The 21469-nt window shown below is 37.7% G+C and overlaps 1 protein-coding gene across 9 annotated transcripts in view; it reads left to right on the top strand.

The window, feature by feature from the left end:
- Positions 1-21469, top strand: part of NTRK3 (neurotrophic receptor tyrosine kinase 3) — a 397164-nt gene that overhangs the window by 356977 nt on the left and 18718 nt on the right. For 5 of the 9 annotated variants that reach the window (XM_055362905.2, XM_055362904.2, XM_055362906.2 and 2 more), the window contains 2 exons: positions 14205-14246; positions 19517-19675. In XM_055362905.2, the coding sequence (XP_055218880.1) occupies positions 14205-14246; positions 19517-19675 (201 nt within the window). The remainder of the gene's footprint in view (positions 1-14204; positions 14247-19516; positions 19676-21469) is intronic. The other 4 variants (XM_055362909.2, XM_063698810.1, XM_031002358.3 and 1 more) reach the window with 1 other exon arrangement.

Raw genomic sequence — 21469 nt, 5'->3', positions numbered from 1 at the left:
TCTGTGGTCCTGCAAGTAATCTATGAGCTCTCTCCTCTCAGCACCAAGCATCCTTCCTTTAGAATTAAAGGGTCTTTTCTCATGACTCACAGACAAATCCCATTTTCCATTGGATGAAGAGTGCATTCAACTCCCAAGAAAGCTTTAGGTGTGTGAGAAGGCTAATTGTTTCCACCTTCTGCTTGCCCTTATCAAAGCTCCTCCAGCAGCCAGTCAGTGAACAGATAGGAAATTCAGCTCCAGCTCAGAGAAGCTAGATAAGGCAGCCTGTAGCCTGCGAAGGACTTGTATATTCTTTATGTCCTCTCCCATGATGTGCATCCGACTACCCTTTGCCTGGGGATGTGGCCATCAGTAGTAGGTTTCTGCTGTGCTATGTACTGTTTACTGAAGAAATTAAAATATGCAAAGTGTTCTTGGTCCCCCTTTTTGGGCTCCCTCTCCAGCTACTTCTGGCATTTTCTGTTGGCAGTTAATAAAACAAAAGGGGGGCCCAAAGGCTCGGGTCTCCCTCCAGCTAGAATGGTTAATTTGGAGTGGTTTGGAAGTAGTAGATATTACCTCTAGCTACAGTTGTGCCTTTCTGGCTGATCTGTCCAACCTGTAATATGTGCCCTGACTGATGGAGTTCGAATGCTTCATGAAAGGGGCAGGGGATTAAGGGCACAGAAATTGAGGGGGTGGGGGAAGGAGAAAGGAGGGGTGGGTCTCCTTTTGCTTATTATAGCAGCACAAACCAGCAAAGACTTATCTTTCCTCAAGACAACCTTAAGTTGAAAGAGCTACAGTCCAAGACACTTGAAAATTACTCCCTAATCCAGCCTAAATCTTTACCACCCCTTACCACTAATTATGCCCATCTACCTGCACTCATAGAAGTTCCAAATCCAATCCCTTACCTTATTTAAATCCTGGACCCAGAGAATACCTCTTGCAAATATTTGTAAGATATTTATACAACACTACTGACACCATTACAACTCTTATTCATCCCAATGACTGGGCTGGTACTTGGTAAGCCTCAAGATATGTTAGTAAGTAACAGTTGCAATTAGAGTTGTTATGGTGTTAGTAGTATTGTTCGCTTATAAATATTTGCAAGAAGCATGCTCTGGGTCCAGGAGTTAAATAAGATGAAGGATTGGATTGAAAATGTCTATGTGTGTCAGCCTCCCAAGTAGCTGGGACTACAGGTGCATGCCACCACACCTGGCTAATTTTTTTTTTTTTTTTTTTTTTTTTTTTTTAGTAGAGACAGAGTTTCACTGTGTTGGCCAGGCTGGTCTTGAACTCCTGACCTCAGGTGATTCACCTGCCTTGGCCTCCTGAAGTGCTGGGATTACAGGCGTGAGCCACAGTACCCAGCCTAGAATCCCTGATTCAAGGATCCAATGCCATCATCTTAAAGCTGGTGGGATATTCAATCAATAAGAGATATTATTAATGTCGCTTAAAGGATGACTCAGTGAGCCCATTCCTAGCTAAGTTTGCCTTTTGTGAAAAAAAGAAAAAAGAAGCTTCACACACAGAATATGCAGTCTCTGAGCCTAGTCCACAGTAGAAAATTGCACATTCTAACCAGCCCACTCTTGTCTTCAAAATTCACTTTAGCTGCTCCTCCTGAGTGTCTAAGCCCCGCTTTTGTAAACAGCCTGAATCCAAGGATCCAGACTGGCAGTCACACAGATCTGGCAGCTCCTTTAAACTGCTTCCAGAACTTAGGTGGAACTGTCTTGAACCTACAAAACCCACAAAAAGAAAGACTTGGAGTGCGGCAATAGATTAACTTCTATCTCTGGCTTCACCATGCTGACTGGCTGGTATATCATCCCTGAAGTGGTTTCTCATCCATACATTTGGGATTATTGTCTCATTGTAAGGGTAATTGGGCAGAATGTCTAAGTCCTTAGAAAAAATAGGAAGTGCTGTGTAACACACATGATCATAATCATTGAGAAATTAGCATCTTTCAAGGAAGATTTAGATTCAAAGTATTATGTATGCGCAGGTGTCTTGAAGCCTTGCCATGCCTCTGTTTCACTTACTATCTCATTTAATTTCTGCACATGTTCTGAGTGTGTTATTATTCCCATTTTTATGCACAAGGAAGTCAAGTCTTCCAGAGGTTAAATAAATTCTCTATGGTTGCTTAGCTAGCAAAGAGCATTGGCTGAGTTATACATTATTTCCTTCGTTCTTTTGGATCCTCTATTTCCTTATCCTGTATACACATTTCTGATATGTTATAATGTTTACATTTTTTGGCCTATAACTATTTAGTAAAGTCAATCTTATTTGAAATAAATTATCTTATTTTGGCTAAATAAGTCTGAATCTAAACTAGAACCTAACTCTCAGTACCTGAGCTATGCAGGGTCAGATTTTTCAAAATCTAGGATCATTAAAAGGATGTATTCTACCATTGTTTACTTATGAATATGATATTATAACCTGCATTTGGGGTTGAGTGGATCCCTTTGAATCTAGTGTGATCCATGGATCTGAGCTTGGTTGAGACCTCCAGCTTTGTTGAGTGACTTGAGCTCTTTTAACATCATCTTAAAGTTTGTTTCCACTAGAAGATATTAGTGCAGCCAGGAGGCCTCAGTGTAGCCATTTGCAAAAGGAAATAAGGGCCAAATTATTTTTCAACTCACATCTTTGGAGTTGAAATGTCTGCTCTATTAAAAAATACATTGCTTGGGGGCAGTAAAGGACAATGAGGTCTCAGAAAGAGTGCTAGAATTTAGGCAGGATTAAGAAAGAGGAAAACAAAATAAGTTATAAAAGGCATGTGTTCCTGGGGCTTCCCTCAGAACTTTGCTCCTGGCAGATGCAGCTCTAGGTAAGAGAACTGGGGAGAATCACAATGGGCCTATTTATCCTCTGGGCTCACACTGCTAAACAGCTTGGCTCTCAACTCCTTGTATTTTTGGAAGACTCCAAGGGTTTTTCCTAATCCTGGGGCTAGAGGCTCAGACTGAGACAGCCGTTCCACTGAGATTCTGCTAAATGGATGCTGTTTGCGTAAACTGTCAGAAAGCCTTGCTCTGAGGGAGCAATACTATAATGATGTCTTTGTGAGTTTTCGCTGCATTTTCCCTCCAAAGAATCTCAAGCACCTACTAGACCCGGGGCTGAGATATTCAATTTGTCTCTAAGAAGCTAGATAATAGTCTGTCCTGCTTTACTGGGAAGAGGAGAGGCAAAAAGAAGGCAAGAAATTCTGACTTGATAAGTCAGAAGTCTGATGTCACTGTAGAAAAGTCATAATCTCTTGTATAAAGCTTTTATCTGTGGGGTTTCCATAACTGGGGCGAGGCCACAGATGGACATGTATCTGTGAGTGCACACTTGTATTGTAGATCAGAAATCAAAAGGATATCCAAACTAATATATCCCTAAGGCATGCACCCACACAAACTGGGGAGAACACAGAGTTCTACCAGGTGACTCAAAGTCTATATACACTAGGATAAAAAGAAGGAAAACTATAGAACTGTCGATGAATAGAGTCAAACTCTGTAGAATATATACATATATATTTTTTTTTCTTTCCTTTCTTTTTTTTTTTTTTTTCTTTGAGACAGAGTCTCACTCTGTCACCAGGCTGGAGTGCAGTGGTGCGATCTCGGCTCACTGCAACCTCTGCCTCTCAGGTTCAAGCAATTCTCCTGCCTCAGCCTCCTGAGTAGTTGGGACTACAGGTGTGCGCCACCACGCCCAGCTAATTTTTGTATTTTTAGTAGAGACAGGGTTTCACCATATTGGCTGGGATGATCTCTATGTCTTGACCTCATGATTTGCCTGCCTCAGCCTCCCAAAGTGCTGGGATTACAGGCGTGAGCCACTGCACCTGGCCTGTAAAATATTTTAAGAGATTTATTATAAGCCAAATATGAGTGACCATGGCCATGGCCAGACACAGCCCTCATGAGGTCCTGAGAACATGTGCCCAATGTGGTCGGGGTACTGCTTGGTTTTATATACTTTTAGGGAGGCATGAGACATCAATCAAATACATTTAGGAAATATATTTGTTTGGTTCAGAAAGGCAGGACAAGTCAACGCGGGGAGGTGGGGGTGGGTTCCAGGCTATAGGTATATTTAAACATTTTCTGGTTGACAATTGGTTGAATTTATCTGAAGATCTGGATCAATGGGAAGGAATGTTCAGGTTAAGATAAAGGATTGTGGAGACCAAGTTGTATTGTGCAGAGGAATCTCTCAGAAAGCAGACTTCAGAGAGCAAGCAGGTTGTAAAATGTTTCTTATCAGACCTAAAAGGGTGCCTGGCTCTTAGCTGATTATCTCCTGGATCTGGAAAGAGAGGAAGGAAAACAAAGGGGGAAGGAGATTCTCCATATAATGTGGATTTTTCCCACAAGAGACTTTGCAGGGCAATTTCAAGGTATGGCAAGGAAATATATTTTGGGGTAAAACGTTTTGATTTTTTCCCTTGTTATGCCGAAGTCAGATTGGAAAATAAGTCATGATATACAAGGTTAAATAAAACCCATGTGATGAGAATTTGTGGTTTCTAGGGCATACTCCCCAGACCCCTTAGATAGGAATTTGGGCAAGATAAAAAATTCCGAGCTTCATCCTCAGAACCAAAATGTAAACTTCATTCAGAGACTCAATCTGTATATTTCTGATTTGTTTGCCTTTGTGTATGTATGCTATAGTACAGTAGTACGTTTACATTAAAAACAATAACCAGACACTGCAGACACTGTGGGACTTCAGTTCTGTTTCATTTACTATTCTTAGTGACTTGGACAAGTCATTGCTTTTCTGGCCAAGGTTTCTATGTCTACAAGTAGGCTGGGTAACTTCCAACTCTGTGTGTTTATTAGCTACAGCTTTAGTGTTGAATCTTTCCTTTCAAGCCCTGGGTTCTGAGAAACTTGGATTTGAGGAGCTGGACAAGGTACAGTTACAGGGTAGGGCTGCTCCCCACCCCCACAAAGATATACCAGGAATCCAGATGACATCTGGAGAGAAAGTAGGCTGAACCACCAAAGAGATATGCCTAATAAATGATCAGGTGGCTGAGAAGAGAGCCAAAGAACTGGTTCAAAATACAGCGTCCAGTATCCACAACTCAGAATAGTCTTAGACAGTGAGGAGAGAGTAGAGCAGGGGAGGAGGAGGAAAGGTAGGAACTAGGGAAGAGTTTCTGAAGACCAGGCTGCTATTTCTAAGATTCTGGCAGCCTCTCGCATATGTGGGGAAGGAACTATTGAGAGATACCAACAGTTGGAGAAGGGGGGCAGTGAGAAAGGTTCATTCCAGGAAGGAGGGCTATATCATTCTGATTAACTAGTTTAGAACAAAAGCATTCTCTTCACTGCTTGGAGACAGAACACATTAGAGGAAGACTTTGGGCCTTTCCTCCTCCATTTAGGCCATTTATTTCTGGAAATGTCCAAGGGAAGTTTCACCAACCCCATACCATCAGGGAATGATCAGGGCAGGACTGACAAGCCCAGGTCTGTATCTATGACTGTACACATGATGCACATGCATTGTCACACACACATGTCCATCTAAACCACCTCCCCACAGTGTATGGGTGTGTGTATGTATATTACATGTAGCTAACCCATTATGCGCAGCCATGCGAGTGAATTCCCAAACCCTCTGGAACAAGAGTGCTGATGATTTTAAAGACTGTTATGGTGGCTGCTGGGACTGCTAGTGGGATCATGTTCAAGGTGACTGCTAGCCATAGCTGATGCCGTCCTCAGACAGCCAAGCAAGGTGGAACAGACCAAGGCCACTGGGGCGTGTGGGAAACCAGACTTCCCAGGGAATGACGAAGGCATAGATTTAGTTTTTCATGTTTTCTTAATGCACATAACCACTTTCTATGTGAATAGACACAGAATCAAGAAAGATTAAATTTTAATAAATAAAAAAATGGCACTTACCATAAATGACACCCTTTATGATAATCTCCTGATAGACCATTTATCATTAACATATGTTGCCAAGGTTTTACCACTCTTTACAGTTGTCTCCTCCAAAGTAGATGAGTTGCTTTCTCATGTACTTCAAACATTTCTGACTCAGCCCATGCAGATTAGGGAATACAGAGGAAGCTTGAATCCCTCCATTGGTTCCAGAAATATTACGCCCTGTGAATCCACGCTTGCTCATCTTTGCTGGGTCTCGGTTTCTTTATCCGGAATATGGGTTACTTCGTGTCCTGTATACCTCATCGGAGTTGTGTGAGTATAGATGTTTTGAACCTCTCAGTGAGAAGCAGGCTTCTCTGTGATTTTTGGAATCCACCAGCTGGCTCCTTCTGTAATTAGATGCGGAAGTCTGAGAACCTTGTAGAACTTAGCTGAGTTTCTATTTAACCCAAAGCGGTGGGTTCCCTCTAACTGAAGAAAAGTTGCAGTCACTCAATGGAAATGAGCAAGATAATTCTCTTTTCAGGAAAGGCTGGCTTAGAAGAGAAGGGACAGCTGTGGTTGGGTGAGCTGGGAGGTAGGAGATTCCCCAGAGTGGAACACTGCCATGTGGGGCATTCTGCCCCAAGTAGAACCTGGGGCCTGAGAATTTGTAGCCACTAGACTTCAAACACCTTCTGTACCACTTATTTCTGGCCCTGAGGAGTGGGGCAAAGTGTGAGCCCTAAGGACTTGAATGAAAAAGATGGGGTTTGGGGGTTTCAGCTAGGCATCCCAGGGCTGGAGGTGGGACTGCTGCTCTTGCTCCCTTCCTGTCCCATTCTCCCAGTATATAGAGCTGATGGCTTGAGGAGGGGTAGGATACAGCCTTGGGGAAAGACAAGAGGAGCAGGACTCTGAACTTTGCACCATTAAATGCTCAGTCTCTGTACCTGTGGTCTTGAAATCTTTATGCTCCTATAAGAATGTTGAAAAAATATATATGTCTGTTGCACATCTTAAGTTGCCATCAAAAATCTTCAAAGTAATTTTGAATAGTTGCATTCAATGTCATTTCCAGAATATTGTAAATATTGACATTAAAAATACATCGTTCCTTTAACACATCTGATGAACTTTAAGTACCAGAGCAATTTGGTACATCATCTGTTAAACACATGAACAAGTTCTTAAACAGTCAGTTTTACATGGCTCCAGTTCCTTGATTTTATATTTTCATTGCAGTTACCCCACTGAATTTTATCTTTATATATTTTTATGCATGAAATCCTTTTATTGGCCACTCTATCATAATTTACTGTGACAAAAATATGTATGAAGATTTAAATTTAATTTTTAATGGCCAATGATCATACATTTCTAGATGTTAAGTGTTTTTGGTTTGAGTTATCATTATGATTACTAGTAATACACAGAAATTGGAAATTAAGGTATAATTATTAGTGATGCACAAAAAAGGCGTTGACAAAATAATATACATATCAATTTTTGATGAATATAAAAGATAAAACGTAAAATATTAATGGAAATGCATCTCATATTTTCAATTAGTTCATGTATTCATTAATGAATATTGTTTTAAACTAAGAAAGATAAATTGATGGAAAAGAAAGACATTTTGTTATTGAAATGTAACTCAATTCTTTGAACTATTATCTAGTTATACTCCTAAAATCACATATTGGACTCTTATCAAAAATTACTTTCAATCTTCTCTCAGCTGATAATTCTTTTAAGTTTGTCCCTCTCCAGTTGTTTGAAAATAATTGAAAACTATCCAACTTGCAAACCGATATTTCCGCAATCATTAGAGATTCATTTTCAACACCTGTACCAGTATTTTATACAGTTCCTTCCATTGTACTCTGTAGGGTTTCACTCCTGAGATTTAGAATGGGTGAGAAGTTTGTCCTTCCTTTTGGAGAGTGGTGTGTGTGTGTGTGTGTGTGCTGGGGGTGGGGGCAACTGGACAAGGGATTGATGGCTCACAGGGGCTCTGCATTTAATTTTAGAAAAAATCCATGTGAGAGTTGTGCATCTGAAAGTCCCTCAAAACTATCCTTGCCTGAGTACACGCTGGATAGACTTCATGTTCTGCATATTCTGATTTGAAACCACTTGCATGGACACTGTACTGTATCTCTGCCTATTACATGGCATGGAAATTCTAGACCTCATCCCATGGGACAGTGGCTGTTGCTCTTCAGGGTGTGTATGGATAACATGAGGTATATATAAAAAGTGCACTTCCCCATGGACAATAACAAAAGACTGGAAACAATCAAAGTGCCTATTAATAGGAGGTTAGTGGGAGAAACTGTGGCATCTTTAAGCACAGTGGAATCCTCTACAGCTATAAAAAGAATGAGTGAACTTCAGTGAAAAAAGCCAAGAACAGAACAGATATGGGATGTTACATTTTATCTAAGATAGGGATGAAGTGAATGTAAATCCATATTTGCTTATGTAAGAAACAATGGAAAGATAAACTAAAACAAAACAAAAATGGTTATCTGTAGGAGGAAGAGAACAGGGTGAGGAGACTGAGCAGAGATGGGACAAAATTTTGCTTCAATGTACCTTGTTTTGTGGTTTTGACTTTGAAACAGTGTCTCAGTTTTTACATCATTATAAAGCAACATTAAATCAAATGCAAAATAAAAAACAAAGTAAGTCCTAAAAATTAAAAGCAAACATGAAACAAATAAGCCTAATTGTGTATTACACTGGTGGCTTCACCACACAGAAAGGAGTTACTACAAATGACTTTAAAACATAGCTATGTTTTCTACATGCCCCTAGTAGGTAGATTCTAAGGACAGAAAGAGCTGCAAAGATTGTAGGTTGAAGGTTGTTTTCAGTAATCATATTATTAGTAATAATATTTGAACTGTTATTTTGAAACTCTCTCTAATATACTGTACATTATTTAAACAAATTAGGATAAAGCAGATAATATTATGAGTGTTAATAGGAATCAAGATTTTCTGCATGAGAAAGAACACAAACATAAAATTAAAGAAGTAAAAGCTCTGTAATTCTAAATTTGATATGAAAAAAATCAATAAGAAGTCATGATTTTTTTCTCTTAGAAATTTTTTTCCTAGCTATTTTTATAACAAAGACCTAGAAATAATAACCACCCCAGTAGAGATGCACACTCCATGTTGTGGTCTTTAAATTCCATTGCCCTCCAAAAGGATCCAGGAATCCCTGGAGATATGGCTGATTCAAAGGCTGGAGTGGGAAATATACAAGATGAGCCTAGAGTATTATTTTATGTCAGAAAGCAAGGATGCTATGAAGACTACTTATTGGCGTTATGTGAGAAGACACAGGCATAGGCTTTCATTTCCCAAAGATGAAACACCAGGCATCAGAAATAATAACTACTAACTACAATAGAATGAAACACTTCAAGTGTGTGTGTGTGTGTATGTGTGTGTGTGTGTGTGTGTGTGTGTGTGTGTGTGTGTTTAAAGAACAAGCATTGGTAATGCTTTCCAAAACCAAAACAAACCTCTCATTGGTCACCTCTGGAGGATGCTATGGGATGAATTCATTATTCTAATAACTAGCAAATAAAGAGAATGAATTTATCTTACCGGTCCTGTATAAACAGTTTCCAGTGTAGCCAAATAGCTGATGAAAGGAACTTTTTATTTATAAAAGATTTCCAGCTAATATATGCAGAAGGAATACTATAATTACAATGTCACCCTTTTGCAGCCACTAAAGAAATAATGGACCTGGGCAGTGATCATCAGTGGCTGCTAAAATTGCTAGGTGAAAGGGAACTTTATAATATCAGATTGAATCCACTGATCAGTCTTAACATCACAAAGAAGTTTGCCTGGTGTTGTGTTACAGAAGGAAGCAAACAGCACCATTTATGAACCTAGATCTAATCAGGGCTCTGGATACCTGGTCAGGTATCATCAAGTGTTCCTGATTATAGGAAATGCGGCAGGTAGAGGAACAGGTGAAATAACCCATGGGGATACAGTGAAATAAACAGACTGTGAGAAATTTTTGGGACAAGTGACCCAGGATCATCAACAATAAATAAATAAATAAATAAATGGAAAGTTGGGGCAGAAGGTAGGGGAATCCTATAGATTAAGACCCTAGGAGACATTACTAAATGTGATGTGTGGATCTTTTCTGGATCCAACTTTCAAAAATCACTTGAAAACATTTGGGAACTTTTGACACTGAATGGTATTTGGTGTTAAGGCATTATTAGTATTTTGATAACACTACAACAAAACCATATGTCTCTGGTTCTCCTACCCTTTGAGTCTAAGTCAGAGGCCACCCAACTCTGTAAAAGATCACATAGTAAATATTTTAGGCTTTGCAGGTGGCCCCTGTTGCAACTTTAAGGTGATCTCTTCCGTAACTATTCAACTCAGCCCATGCATTATGAAAGCAATCATAGACAATATGGAAACTAATGAGCCAGGCATGGTGCCATGTGCCTGTAATCCCAGCAACTCGGGAGGCAGAAGGAGGAGAATTGCTTGAACCCGGGAGGTGGAGGTTGCAGTCAGCTGAGATCCTGCCACTGCACTCCAGCCTGGGCAACAAGAGTGAGACTTCGTCTCAAAAAAAAAAAAAAAAAAAAGGAACTAATAAACTAACGAGCATGGTTTTATGCCAGTAAAACTCTGTTTCCAGTAACAAGTGACAAGCTATAATTTGTTGACCTCTGGTCTAATTCATTGGGTTTGCCGTCAAGCCTAGGAATCTGTATTTTTAACAAGCATGCCAGGTGCTTATGATCAGGCAAACAGCCCTGGGAGGTGAATATAGTTATCCCTTCCATTTTCACACCAGAAAACAGGCTTAAGTAGGAAAAATGACTTGCCCAGGGATCCACAGCTAGAAGGTAGCAGAGCTGTGTTTATAGAGGAAAATCCTGGCTGCCATGTCCCCTCTCTGCCACATTCACCCCACTGGAGGATGCTAAGGAGAAACAGGGGGAGAAGGCTGGGAAGAGCACAGGAGGAGAGAGAAGAAAGTTTTTCTGTGCATTGTATCCCTAACTCATCAGTCTTCTTTAGGATGAGGCAGAGCCAAAGGGAGTGAGATAGAGCCTGCACACGTGCAGAAAGCCCAGCGGATAAAAGGAGGATGTTCTGGAGCATAATGTCAACTTCCTCACCAGGTCTGCAATCCAGAGTTGCCAGACTTTGCAAATAAAAATACAGGACACCTTGCTAAATTTGAATTTTAGACCAAAAAAAAAAAAAAGCCAACATATTTTTAGTATGAGTATGTTCTATGCAATATCTGGGACATAAGTATAATTTTTTAAAATGTTGTTCAACTGAAAGTCAAATTTAACTGGGCATCCTGTATTTAATCTGGCAGCCCTGCTAACGTGTGAAGCAAATTAGTAAAAGCATTTAACAAAATATTGGTGGGAAAGGGGTCAAGGGCACCCCCTTCCAAGGGACTATGGGAATCATCAGGAAGCTGCTTACAGGGAAGGTTCAGAGTTCACAGAGACTGAGTTTCTCTGGCTTGGCCAGATTTGGGAATAGGCACTTGACGCTCTCCTGGAAGTTCTTGGTTTGTAGTTGACCTTGACATGGATATCCTAAAGCCTGAGTTGATCAGGTACCTCTTGTCTCTCTACACAAAATCTGGAATCATTCAGAACCCATCTGGTCTCTGGGTATAAAACGAATTTTATGGAGATAGTGACATTCTCATTCTGCTCCAGCTTGATCCATAGTATACCAGGAGTGGTCATTTTTCTGAGAAACAGTCTTAATAATGCAACCAGGATTGCATTCTTTAATTAGTGCTCATTCCCCATGAGCACTTTCAGCCTCCCAAATTTTTCAAACTCTCATCCTCTTTGTGAGCATGTGTGATAGGTCAGGGAAAGGCAATGATCGGTGGAAGGTACCAAGGTAGCCGTGGGCTCTTCCCCAGTGCAATCCGAAGATCTGTTTCCCTCCAAGTACTTATTTTTATTTCTAGAATCATTCCTTGGAATATTTCCTGTGCCTTATTACTTACATCTCTTTTTTCAGGGTTCAGCCTTAAAATCCTTAATTATCTCATTGAGAGCTTGGGTCAGTAGCTAATATTTCTTATGCAGTGCTTGGGCAAGGTACCCTATCTTCATCTGTGACTTGGGGATGATAGAGGCTTCTATCACACAGGAATGGAGAGAGCTTAAATAAGGGATGTATGTAACATGCTGTGGCCAGAACTCATTATTAATTAATTAGCACTATTCTTATTGTTCATATTACTGTTTCTGGCTAGTTTATGTCTGGCTAAGTTTTACCATGGGACATATTTGTCAATAATTTTTTACCAGGGAAGGCTTTGACCACTACCTTTCCCAGACAGGGTCTCTCCAAAGAATGATATTGGTCACCTTGGAGGAAAATTAGCATGGATTTTTATGGGAAATAAGGAAATTTGAGGAAATTAGGTTTGTTATGCTGCACAGTAGCATATAAAGACACACACAATGAATAGTTACTGTACTTTGTGTATATACTTTTGCACTTAATGATGCTCAATGGGTTTTTACATACATAATCTCATTTTAGGCAGGCTGTTGCTTCACTCTTATTTTGAAGATAAGGAAACTGAAGTGCACAGGGTGTTAAGTGCTTGTCAAAAGTGACGTTTAGAACCCAGGGCTTCTGACTTCCAATGTCATGCTCTTTGTCGTATCACAGGCTTCTTGAAATATTTTATTAATAGTCCATTCCTGGAAGAATGCAGTAGAAACTTCATCCACATTGGTTGTGCTGCTTGGTTAGAATTTTGAAGATTCTTCTCAGGGGAGTCTCCATGACCAATTAATATCCTTCTGACACTTTTTTGCTCAAATACTTAAGTGCATTACAGTTTACACCCAGGACACTTGAATTTCTGTCTGTAAAACTGAGGCTTTCAAACTGGAATATCTCTTCTGGATTGTGTTTAAAATTATGAAATGAGATACACACCAGCATCAATTTGTAGGACTCTGTTATTGAAAAATTTTCATCAAGAGAAATGTTCCTATATTCCTGACTTCTATTTTTTTAAATCAACAAACCAAGTGCAATAAACCAGTCTATGATATTCTATCACAAACATAATTTTTCTTTTAAAAATATTAATTTTTTGATAAATAGAACTTAAATTAGGTCCACTGGTTTCCTTATATTCGCACTTTTTTTTTTTTACTATTTTTAAATTTTCAAGTGTGATACATGATTATCACAAAATTTCAAACAGCATAGAAATATATATATATATATGTGTGTTTATGTGTGTGTATGTGTGTGTGTATATGTATATATATATATATATATATATAGCAAAAAGTGGGATTTTTCTCTTTGGTCATTACTCACATACTATAGAGGAAGCCACTGGTTTGTTGGTTTTCTGGACATTTTTCTGTGCATTTTCAAGGTTACATGGTATCACTATATATTTGCATCTGTATCCACATATACATTTTTACATGAATAAGAATACTACAATATATTTTTCAATGCCTTGTGTTGTCACTTAATATATCTTAGATATATTTGCATATCAGTACACATAGCTCTACTATATTCTTTTTAACTGCTGCATATAACTTTAATGGTGAACAAATTTTTGCCTTTAGAATGAATGAAATAAACACCTTTAACTAAGTATTTTTGCTTACCTGAGTGAATTATCTTTCTAAGATTCCTAGAGGTGAAATTGCTGGGTTCAAAGTCACTTGCACCTTTAATGTTGACAGATTCTACCAAGCTGCCCTCAGAAAAAGCAGAAACATTTCTCACCAGTGGCATTTGAGAATAACTCTTTCCTCACCCCTCTCAAACACAAGATAGCAACAATTTTTTTCAATCTTTCCCAATTGACATTCAGAAATGTGTTTCTGTTGTTTTAACTGACATCTTTTCATATGTTTGTGGCCATTTCTAGTCCTTTTGTGGATCATCTGTTCTTACCCTGTATTCATTTTTCTGTTGGGTTGCTTTTCCTAACTAATTTGAAGGAGCACTTTGTATTATATGGATTTTAATTCTTTGTCTGTTACATATATTGTACTTTTTTGGCCATTTGTCTTTTAGCTATGCTTATGTTGTCTTTTGCCATGCAAAAGCATTTAATTTTTGTAAGTTGTATCTCTAAATCTTATTCTTGATGGCTTCTTGAACATGTGTCTTATTTAGGAAGGCCTTCCTTTTCTGAGGATATAGAATACTTTTCTAAGTTTTCTTCTAATATTATTATTGTTTTGTTTTTTATGTTTAGCTCTTTAATCCATCTGGAAATGATTTTTGTATATGGTGTGAGGTAGGTATCTAAGCGTATTTTTTTTAATGAATAGTTCATTGTCCCAACACTTTAATTACTAACGCATCGTTTCATATATTAAATTCCAATATTTATACATGGGTCTGCCTCTGGACACTCTAGTTTGTTCCATTAATAAATTTGTCTACCCTATGCCAAAATGCAATGTGTTCATTACATAGTTTGATAAAATGCTTTGCTATCTGATAGAGTAACTCTCCCTTATTGTTCTATTTCAAGTATATCTTAGTTTTTATCAAATAATTACTACTTTAGATCAATTTTGGATTCATCTTGTCAATTTCCATACACCATTTCATTTGGGTTTTCATATATATTGTGTTAACTTTTCAGATTAATCTAAAGAAGAAATGAAATATGTATAACATTGAGTCTTCCTATTCAAGGAAATGACACAACTTTTCATTTGTTCAGATCCTCTTTTATGTTTTCAATGCGTTTCTTTAAATAACCTTGGACATTTTCTGCTAAGGTTTATGCTGAGGTGTTTTAAACACTTCTGTTGTTATTGTACAAATAATCTTGTTTTCCATTGTATTTTGAAGTCATTGCCACCGGCATGTGAGAATAGTTTGATTTTTGTGTGTTTCTCTTATTTCTGGGTAGGCTGCTAAATCATATAATGGTTCTAACTGCTTTTTAGTTAATTGTCTTGAATAGTCATATCATATCCATACAACAGGCAGTTTGATGTTTTGTTTTCAATATTTCTACCTCATTTAAAAAATTCTTGCTTTATTGCATTGGTTAGGACCTCTCGAAAAATGTCACATAAAATTCGTGATAGAAGATACTTTGTATTTTCCTAACGTTTTGTCAGTAAATATGATATTTAGTGTATTTAATAAAGGAAGTTACCTTCTATGAATTAGACTTTTAATCAGAAAAAGATGTTGGAAATTTTTGGCATTTTTGAAAATATGGTTTTTCTTCTTTTATCTTTTAATTTAGTAAATTTAACAGTAGGTTTCCTAAGGTTGAGACATTCTTACATTTCTAGGGTAAACCTTAATGAGCTATATATAATATGGAATTCTTGTAATATATTGCTGATTTGATATAATATTTTATTTGTATTTGGAGAGTATATTCATAACATAGTTTTACACACATATAGATAACTATGTATGTTGATATTTATTACGTAAATATACATGTAAGGCTGTATGTTAAATTTGACTGATTTTGTCTTCAGGGACGTTTAAACCACATAGAATGGTTTGGGAAAGTTTCTATTTTTTTTGCTTTGAAAAAGTATAAATAAGACAGAAAACTTTAATAGAACTCAACCAGAAAACCATCTGAACCTTCTAATTTTTTAATGTATAGATATTTTTTTACCACAATTATGGTTTTTGTATTCAACTTTTCTATTTAACTTTTTTAAAATTAATATTTTTAGTAAACCAATAATGCATGTATACTTTCAAATTTATGGCTGTAATAGTCTTAATATTTTACATTTGTCTCCTCTACATCCCTTATTAATCTTGCCAAAAGTTTATGTAACTTTTGAGAGAACTAACAATTGATTGTGTAGATCAATTCTGATTTTTATTTTCCTTTTGGCTGGCTGTTTCGCTTTGTTTGTTTTACACTGATTAATCAGTATTTATTTTATTTTATTGTTTATTTCTTCTTACTTTCCTTGCATTTGTTTAGTGGATCTTTACTGCCTTTTTTTTTTTTTTTTTTGCTGAATCCTTATTTAATTTAATTATATTTTCAGTATTTTAAAAATAAATGCTTAAATGCTGTAATTTTTTTTTTCAAAAATTACTTTAGTTATATTTCATAGATTTCAAGAAATAGGACTTTAGTTATTGTTACAATAAATACTTTTACATTTTATTTTCAATTTTTTCTTTACCAAATAATTTAATTGCCCAAAGACAACTTTTAAAAAATTATTTTTTCTTGTTAACTTTTATTTTATTATATTTGATACAGAAAATGTTTCTTATTTTTACTTCTTTTTTTTTATTTTGGAATTCCAGTTTTCCTTTGAGATTTAATATGTGATTGGTTTTGATACTTTTTTTAGGTAATTGAAAATAATGTGCAATTTTTTAAGGAAGCTGAAAGATGCACACAATCACAACACTCATATCTACTTATTGAAACTCATTATTTGTATTTTTAAAGTGTATCTTCATTTATGTTGTCTTCTTGATCTTTCAATTTGTGAAGCATTTTAGTTTTCCATTATAATGATAGCTTTGTCGGTTTTCTTTTATTTATAACTTGTTTTTACTCTTTATATATATATATATATACACACACATATACATATATATGTATTATTTCTATATATTTTTATAAATTTTTATATATTGTTGCTATGTTAATTGGAGCATAAACTTCATCATTGTAATGGTGAATTTTACCAGCTTTAAATATAATATTAAGTATGATAGAAATTTAATATAAATTATTTAGTCTTACTTTAGTTTTTGACATTTTGAATCCTTTTTTTCACATATATATGAAACAACAGACAACGTGTAAATCACAATAAAAGAAATGTAATTGGCTATATATATCTGTATATGCATATATATATATATACATGTATATGCACATATATGCATATATGTAGCCAATTATATTTTTCTTTTATGTATAGTTGTATTTTTAGCACTCTTCCATTTTCAATGTTTTCTGCCATTTTGTTTTAGACATGTCTATTTTAAATAACATGCAACTTGATTTTTCTAACCTAAATTTCTCTCTCATTTAAGAGGTGGTATAACTCATTTGTACTTATTGTCTCTAGTGGTGTTTTCTAAGCTTCATTTTCATTTTGTGCTTTTTAGTCATCATTATCCTACTCTGCCTTTCTGTAGTCTTTTTGGTATTAGTTAAAGATTTTGGCTTTATTTAAAAAAACGGTTTGAAAGCTATATGTACTATTTCTATTCTAGAAGCTACTTTAAAATTTTAGTAAGCATATTTAAATTTAAAGTGTTAATCTCAACAATTAATCACTGTAAGCTTCTTTTTTCCTTTCTATAACATACAGCCTTTATCAGGCTTTTAATTATTTCTATATCTACTCTTCTATGCATTTATGGTTGAAATTATTGGAAAGTTTCATTCCAGATAAGTATGTTAGTTGTATCAGTGGTAGTACTAATAGCATTATTAGTATTATTGTTTACTTTATGTCTCTATTTTACAGGAAGCCTTTATTAGTAATTGTATTACTTTTACTACCAAATTAACAACCATTATTCAAATTTAAATTGCATTTTTGTGGCTTACTTGCTCTGCATTTTTTGTTATGTTCCAATAATTGCATAGCTTGGGTTATTTTTACTGTTTTTCTAGAATATGTATTCAATTAGCTTGGCTCCTATATTTTCTGAAAGGATGTCAGTGGTAAACTTTCTGAGTCTTTACTTGTCTGAAAGAAGTATCTTCAGTTGTCTTTACACTGGATACAAAACTATCCTGATTAGAAAGTCCCAGGTTGAAAATAACTTTTCTGGCTAGGCAAAGTGGCTCACGCCTGTAATCCCAGCACTTTGGGAGGCCGAGGTGGGTGTATAACTTGTGGTCAGGAGTTTGAGACCAGCCTGACCAATGCGGTGAAACCCCGTCTCTACTAAAACTACAAAAATTAGCCAGGCATGGTGTTTCATGCCTATAATCCCAGCTACTCAGGAGGCTAAGGCAGGGGAATCGCTTGAACCCGGGAAGCGGAGGTTGCAGTGAGCGGAGATCGCGCCACTGCACTCCAGCCTGGGCAGCAGGAGTGAAACTCTGTCTCAGAAAAAAAGAAAGAAAAGAAAAGAACTGCCCTGCAAACTTGTATTATAATTTACCTCCTAAAATTCTTCAACTGGTTAAGGCAAACATGATTTCCCTTTTTGGAAACAAGATTGCCCATCTCCCAACTTATTCGTTCTTAATTATTCATTCTTATTATTTCTCTAACTGACCCCCCATAGAAATAAGAACTTTAGGCCGGGCGCGGTGGCTCAAGCCTGTAATCCCAGCAGTTTGGGAGGCCGAGGCAGGCGGATCACGAGGTCAGAAGATCGAGACTATCCTGACTAACACAGTGAAACCCCGTCTCTACTAAAAATACAAAAAATTAGCCGGGTGTGGCAGTGGGCACCTGTAGTCCCAGCTACTTGGGAGGCTGAGGCAGGAGAATGGCGTGAACCTGGGAGGTGGAGCTGGCAGTGAGCCGAGATCGCGCCACTGCACTCCAGCTTGGGTGACAAAGCGAGACTCCGTCTCAAAATAAATAAATAAATAAATAAAAAAGAAGGAAATGAGAACTTTAAGTAATACCTCATCAGGACATAAATAGACAACTCTTTTTTCAATATTAAGTAGTTTTTTTAACAATGAGTTCCATGTATTAGGCAAAAGTTTCAATTCCTGAAAATCTATTTACTAATGATGCAGTTAGTTCCTGAGTTTTCACACATGCTGTGAATTTTCTCCCACTTATGCTAACATCTCTAGCCTGCTGGGCAGAGAGGAGTTCCCTAATGTTTTTCTCAGGAAAGGGTACCCTGGGTGTTTATCCTTGTCAGTCACTTCCTTTTCCCCTTGGCTTTCAGTTTGGCAGATTCACAGGTGGTTGATATCCTCCTTAGGCTATTTTTAAAGACTCTCCCTACTGTCCTTTGAGATCTTACTAAGAACTGTGGTGAATTCTCTTTCTGTCCATCTCCTACCTTATTAGCACGTGGTCTTCCACGCTTTTGGAATGTCTCTGTCTCCTTCACTTGAAACACTGAGTCCTAAATTGTGGTGAGAGATTCGAGATTGTCAGTTAGAAGCTAAAGTTCTCCAGATCAGATGCACATGGAATATACTGTGCCACTGCAGCCAAGCATCTAACCTGATGTTTGCAGATACTGATCCTTGGTGACTGGCTTAGTCATTCTGCTGACTTCTTGCTGGACTTGCTCTTAAGGTTAGATTTTTCTGTAGTGCTAGATTCTGAAACCTTCTCTCTCACTTCAGATTACCTTGATCTTTCTACACGCTGAGTGCCAAGGAACCTACCTTCCCTCAGGTGTTATCTCTAGTTGCTAGTCTAGCTGTCTCCTTTATCGTAGGTCCCCAAAGTCAGCATCTTCACACACCTCTGACAGCAGTTGCATAAAGCTGTGGCTATCTTAGAATAGGATGCATCAAGAGTGCATCTATGTGTGAAGAGTGCAGACAGATAACACTCATTCTGGCCATCTGGTCACTCTGTGTGCCTCTATCTCAACCCCTTTTAGGTGGGAGGACACACCATGCTCCCCATTCGCTGGATGCCCCCTGAAAGCATCATGTACCGGAAGTTCACTACAGAGAGTGATGTGTGGAGCTTCGGGGTGATCCTCTGGGAGATCTTCACCTATGGAAAGCAGCCATGGTTCCAACTCTCAAACACAGAGGTAAAAAGGGGGTGCATAGGAATCTGGATTGGGGGAGGGCTCATAAGAGCTATCTCAGCCCAGAACTTGGACCTACTGAACAAGACATTAGGTGGGATTTAGAGCCAGCAGAGTGAATGTAGGCATTAGTGGGAGCAGAGAGCTTCTTAGTAGGAAAAAAAAATGGAACTGTAGGAAATGTGGTATAATTGTCAAAAGAGCATGAAATCAGAGGTCTAAATTGAGACTCAAGTCATGCCTCTGTTAATCTGCTACCCTTAAAAATCACAAATGTTTCACTATGACAAAAAATGAAAACATAGAACAGCTATGAGTTTTTCAATTGTGCCATCTTGTGGAAACACCCACTACTTAGTATGCCCACATAATCTGGGTGCACAAAGGTTTTAGGTATGCCAAGCCCAGGGATGTACCAGATGGTCAATTTGGGAAGGCCAGTTTTATAACTGATAGAGCCATGTGTGAACGTCTAGGAATAAAATAAACCATGTTTATTTTATTGCTATGTTTTTACTATGTTTATTAGTATGTTTACTATTAAACTTAGTAATAAATAGCCATTATATTTTTTATAATTGTAATTTGCAATAATGAAAAATGCTAGTAAACATAAATTAATAGTAGCTGACATTTAGTGGTAGGCACTATTCTAAGCATGTTAGCTCTATTAATTCAGTAATTTTTGCAAAAACACCTGTTAAGATTCAGGTTAAAGGAAGGGGGTCTGCTTGAGGTACTGAAATGGGCTGGCCAGGGTCTCACAGGTAAGAGCCTCCAAAGCAGGGACAAAGCCTGGGCTGTAATCCTAGGACTCCTCTGCCTCCGAAGCCCATCAAGATGCTTCTCAGTGATGCATGGACCATGCCATGTTGCCCCAGGGAATTCAGTGCAGTTTGTAGGCAGTAAGGAGCTCAGTCTTTCAACCCAGTCGACCTATGAAACATCCCTATGAAACATCGCAATTCTTTTTATGGTCTTCTGTTTGCTGGGAAAATGTAAACACAAGAGCCTTTTGGTATTGAAATCTTATTTGAATATTCAACAGAGTGTCTTTCTTCTTGGAAGCTATGTTCGTCTCTGCTCTCCTATGTCTTGACCGCTTAATTAAGTGAATTACAAAGACTGAAAAGAAATTATTTTTTAAAATGTGTACTATCTCATGATTCACAAGCTCAGTGGGGCCTGACCACATTTCCCAAAGTAGAACAAAATATTTTAACAATCTTTTAAAATAATGAAAGTATATATACTAGAACCCATTTGTTATGGTGTTTAAGAAATTGTTACTGTTTTCCCAGGGGAGGAAGGGTTAGGAACACACACACACACACACACACACACACACACACACACACACACACCATGCATGCACCTGAACACTGCCTCCTTGTAGTTTGGTGGTCCCAGTAAACAGAGGTTCTGGGCTGAGGTTGCTATTGGTCTTAACAGAAGACTCAGCCTCTGTTCTTGAGCTGGCTCATAGCAGCTAACAGGGTGTTTGCAGTTTCTTCTAAGACTCACAGAGGCATTGGCCTTAAAGGCAGGCTTTCTGCCCTCAGCCACTTCCCCCACTCCACCCACCATAGCAGCCACATACTGACAGTCACTGATCATCGGTTTCTCCGTGGAAATCAACAAACCTGGATAGTCCGACATTAGAAGAGACACTCCCAGGTGCCTTTGATCTTGGCATTAGCAGCTGCTACTGTAGTTCGAACTGAATCCCTTTTCCTGGAGGTGAAGGTAATGGAGGGTGGAAATGGGTCTCTAATATGAATGGGGAATATAAGCAGC

Source organism: Gorilla gorilla, chromosome 16 (assembly GCF_029281585.2).
Source record: "Gorilla gorilla gorilla isolate KB3781 chromosome 16, NHGRI_mGorGor1-v2.1_pri, whole genome shotgun sequence".
NCBI lineage: Eukaryota > Metazoa > Chordata > Mammalia > Primates > Hominidae > Gorilla > Gorilla gorilla.
Note: the sequence above shows the minus strand (reverse complement) of the source record. Positions and strands in the feature narration are given on the sequence as shown.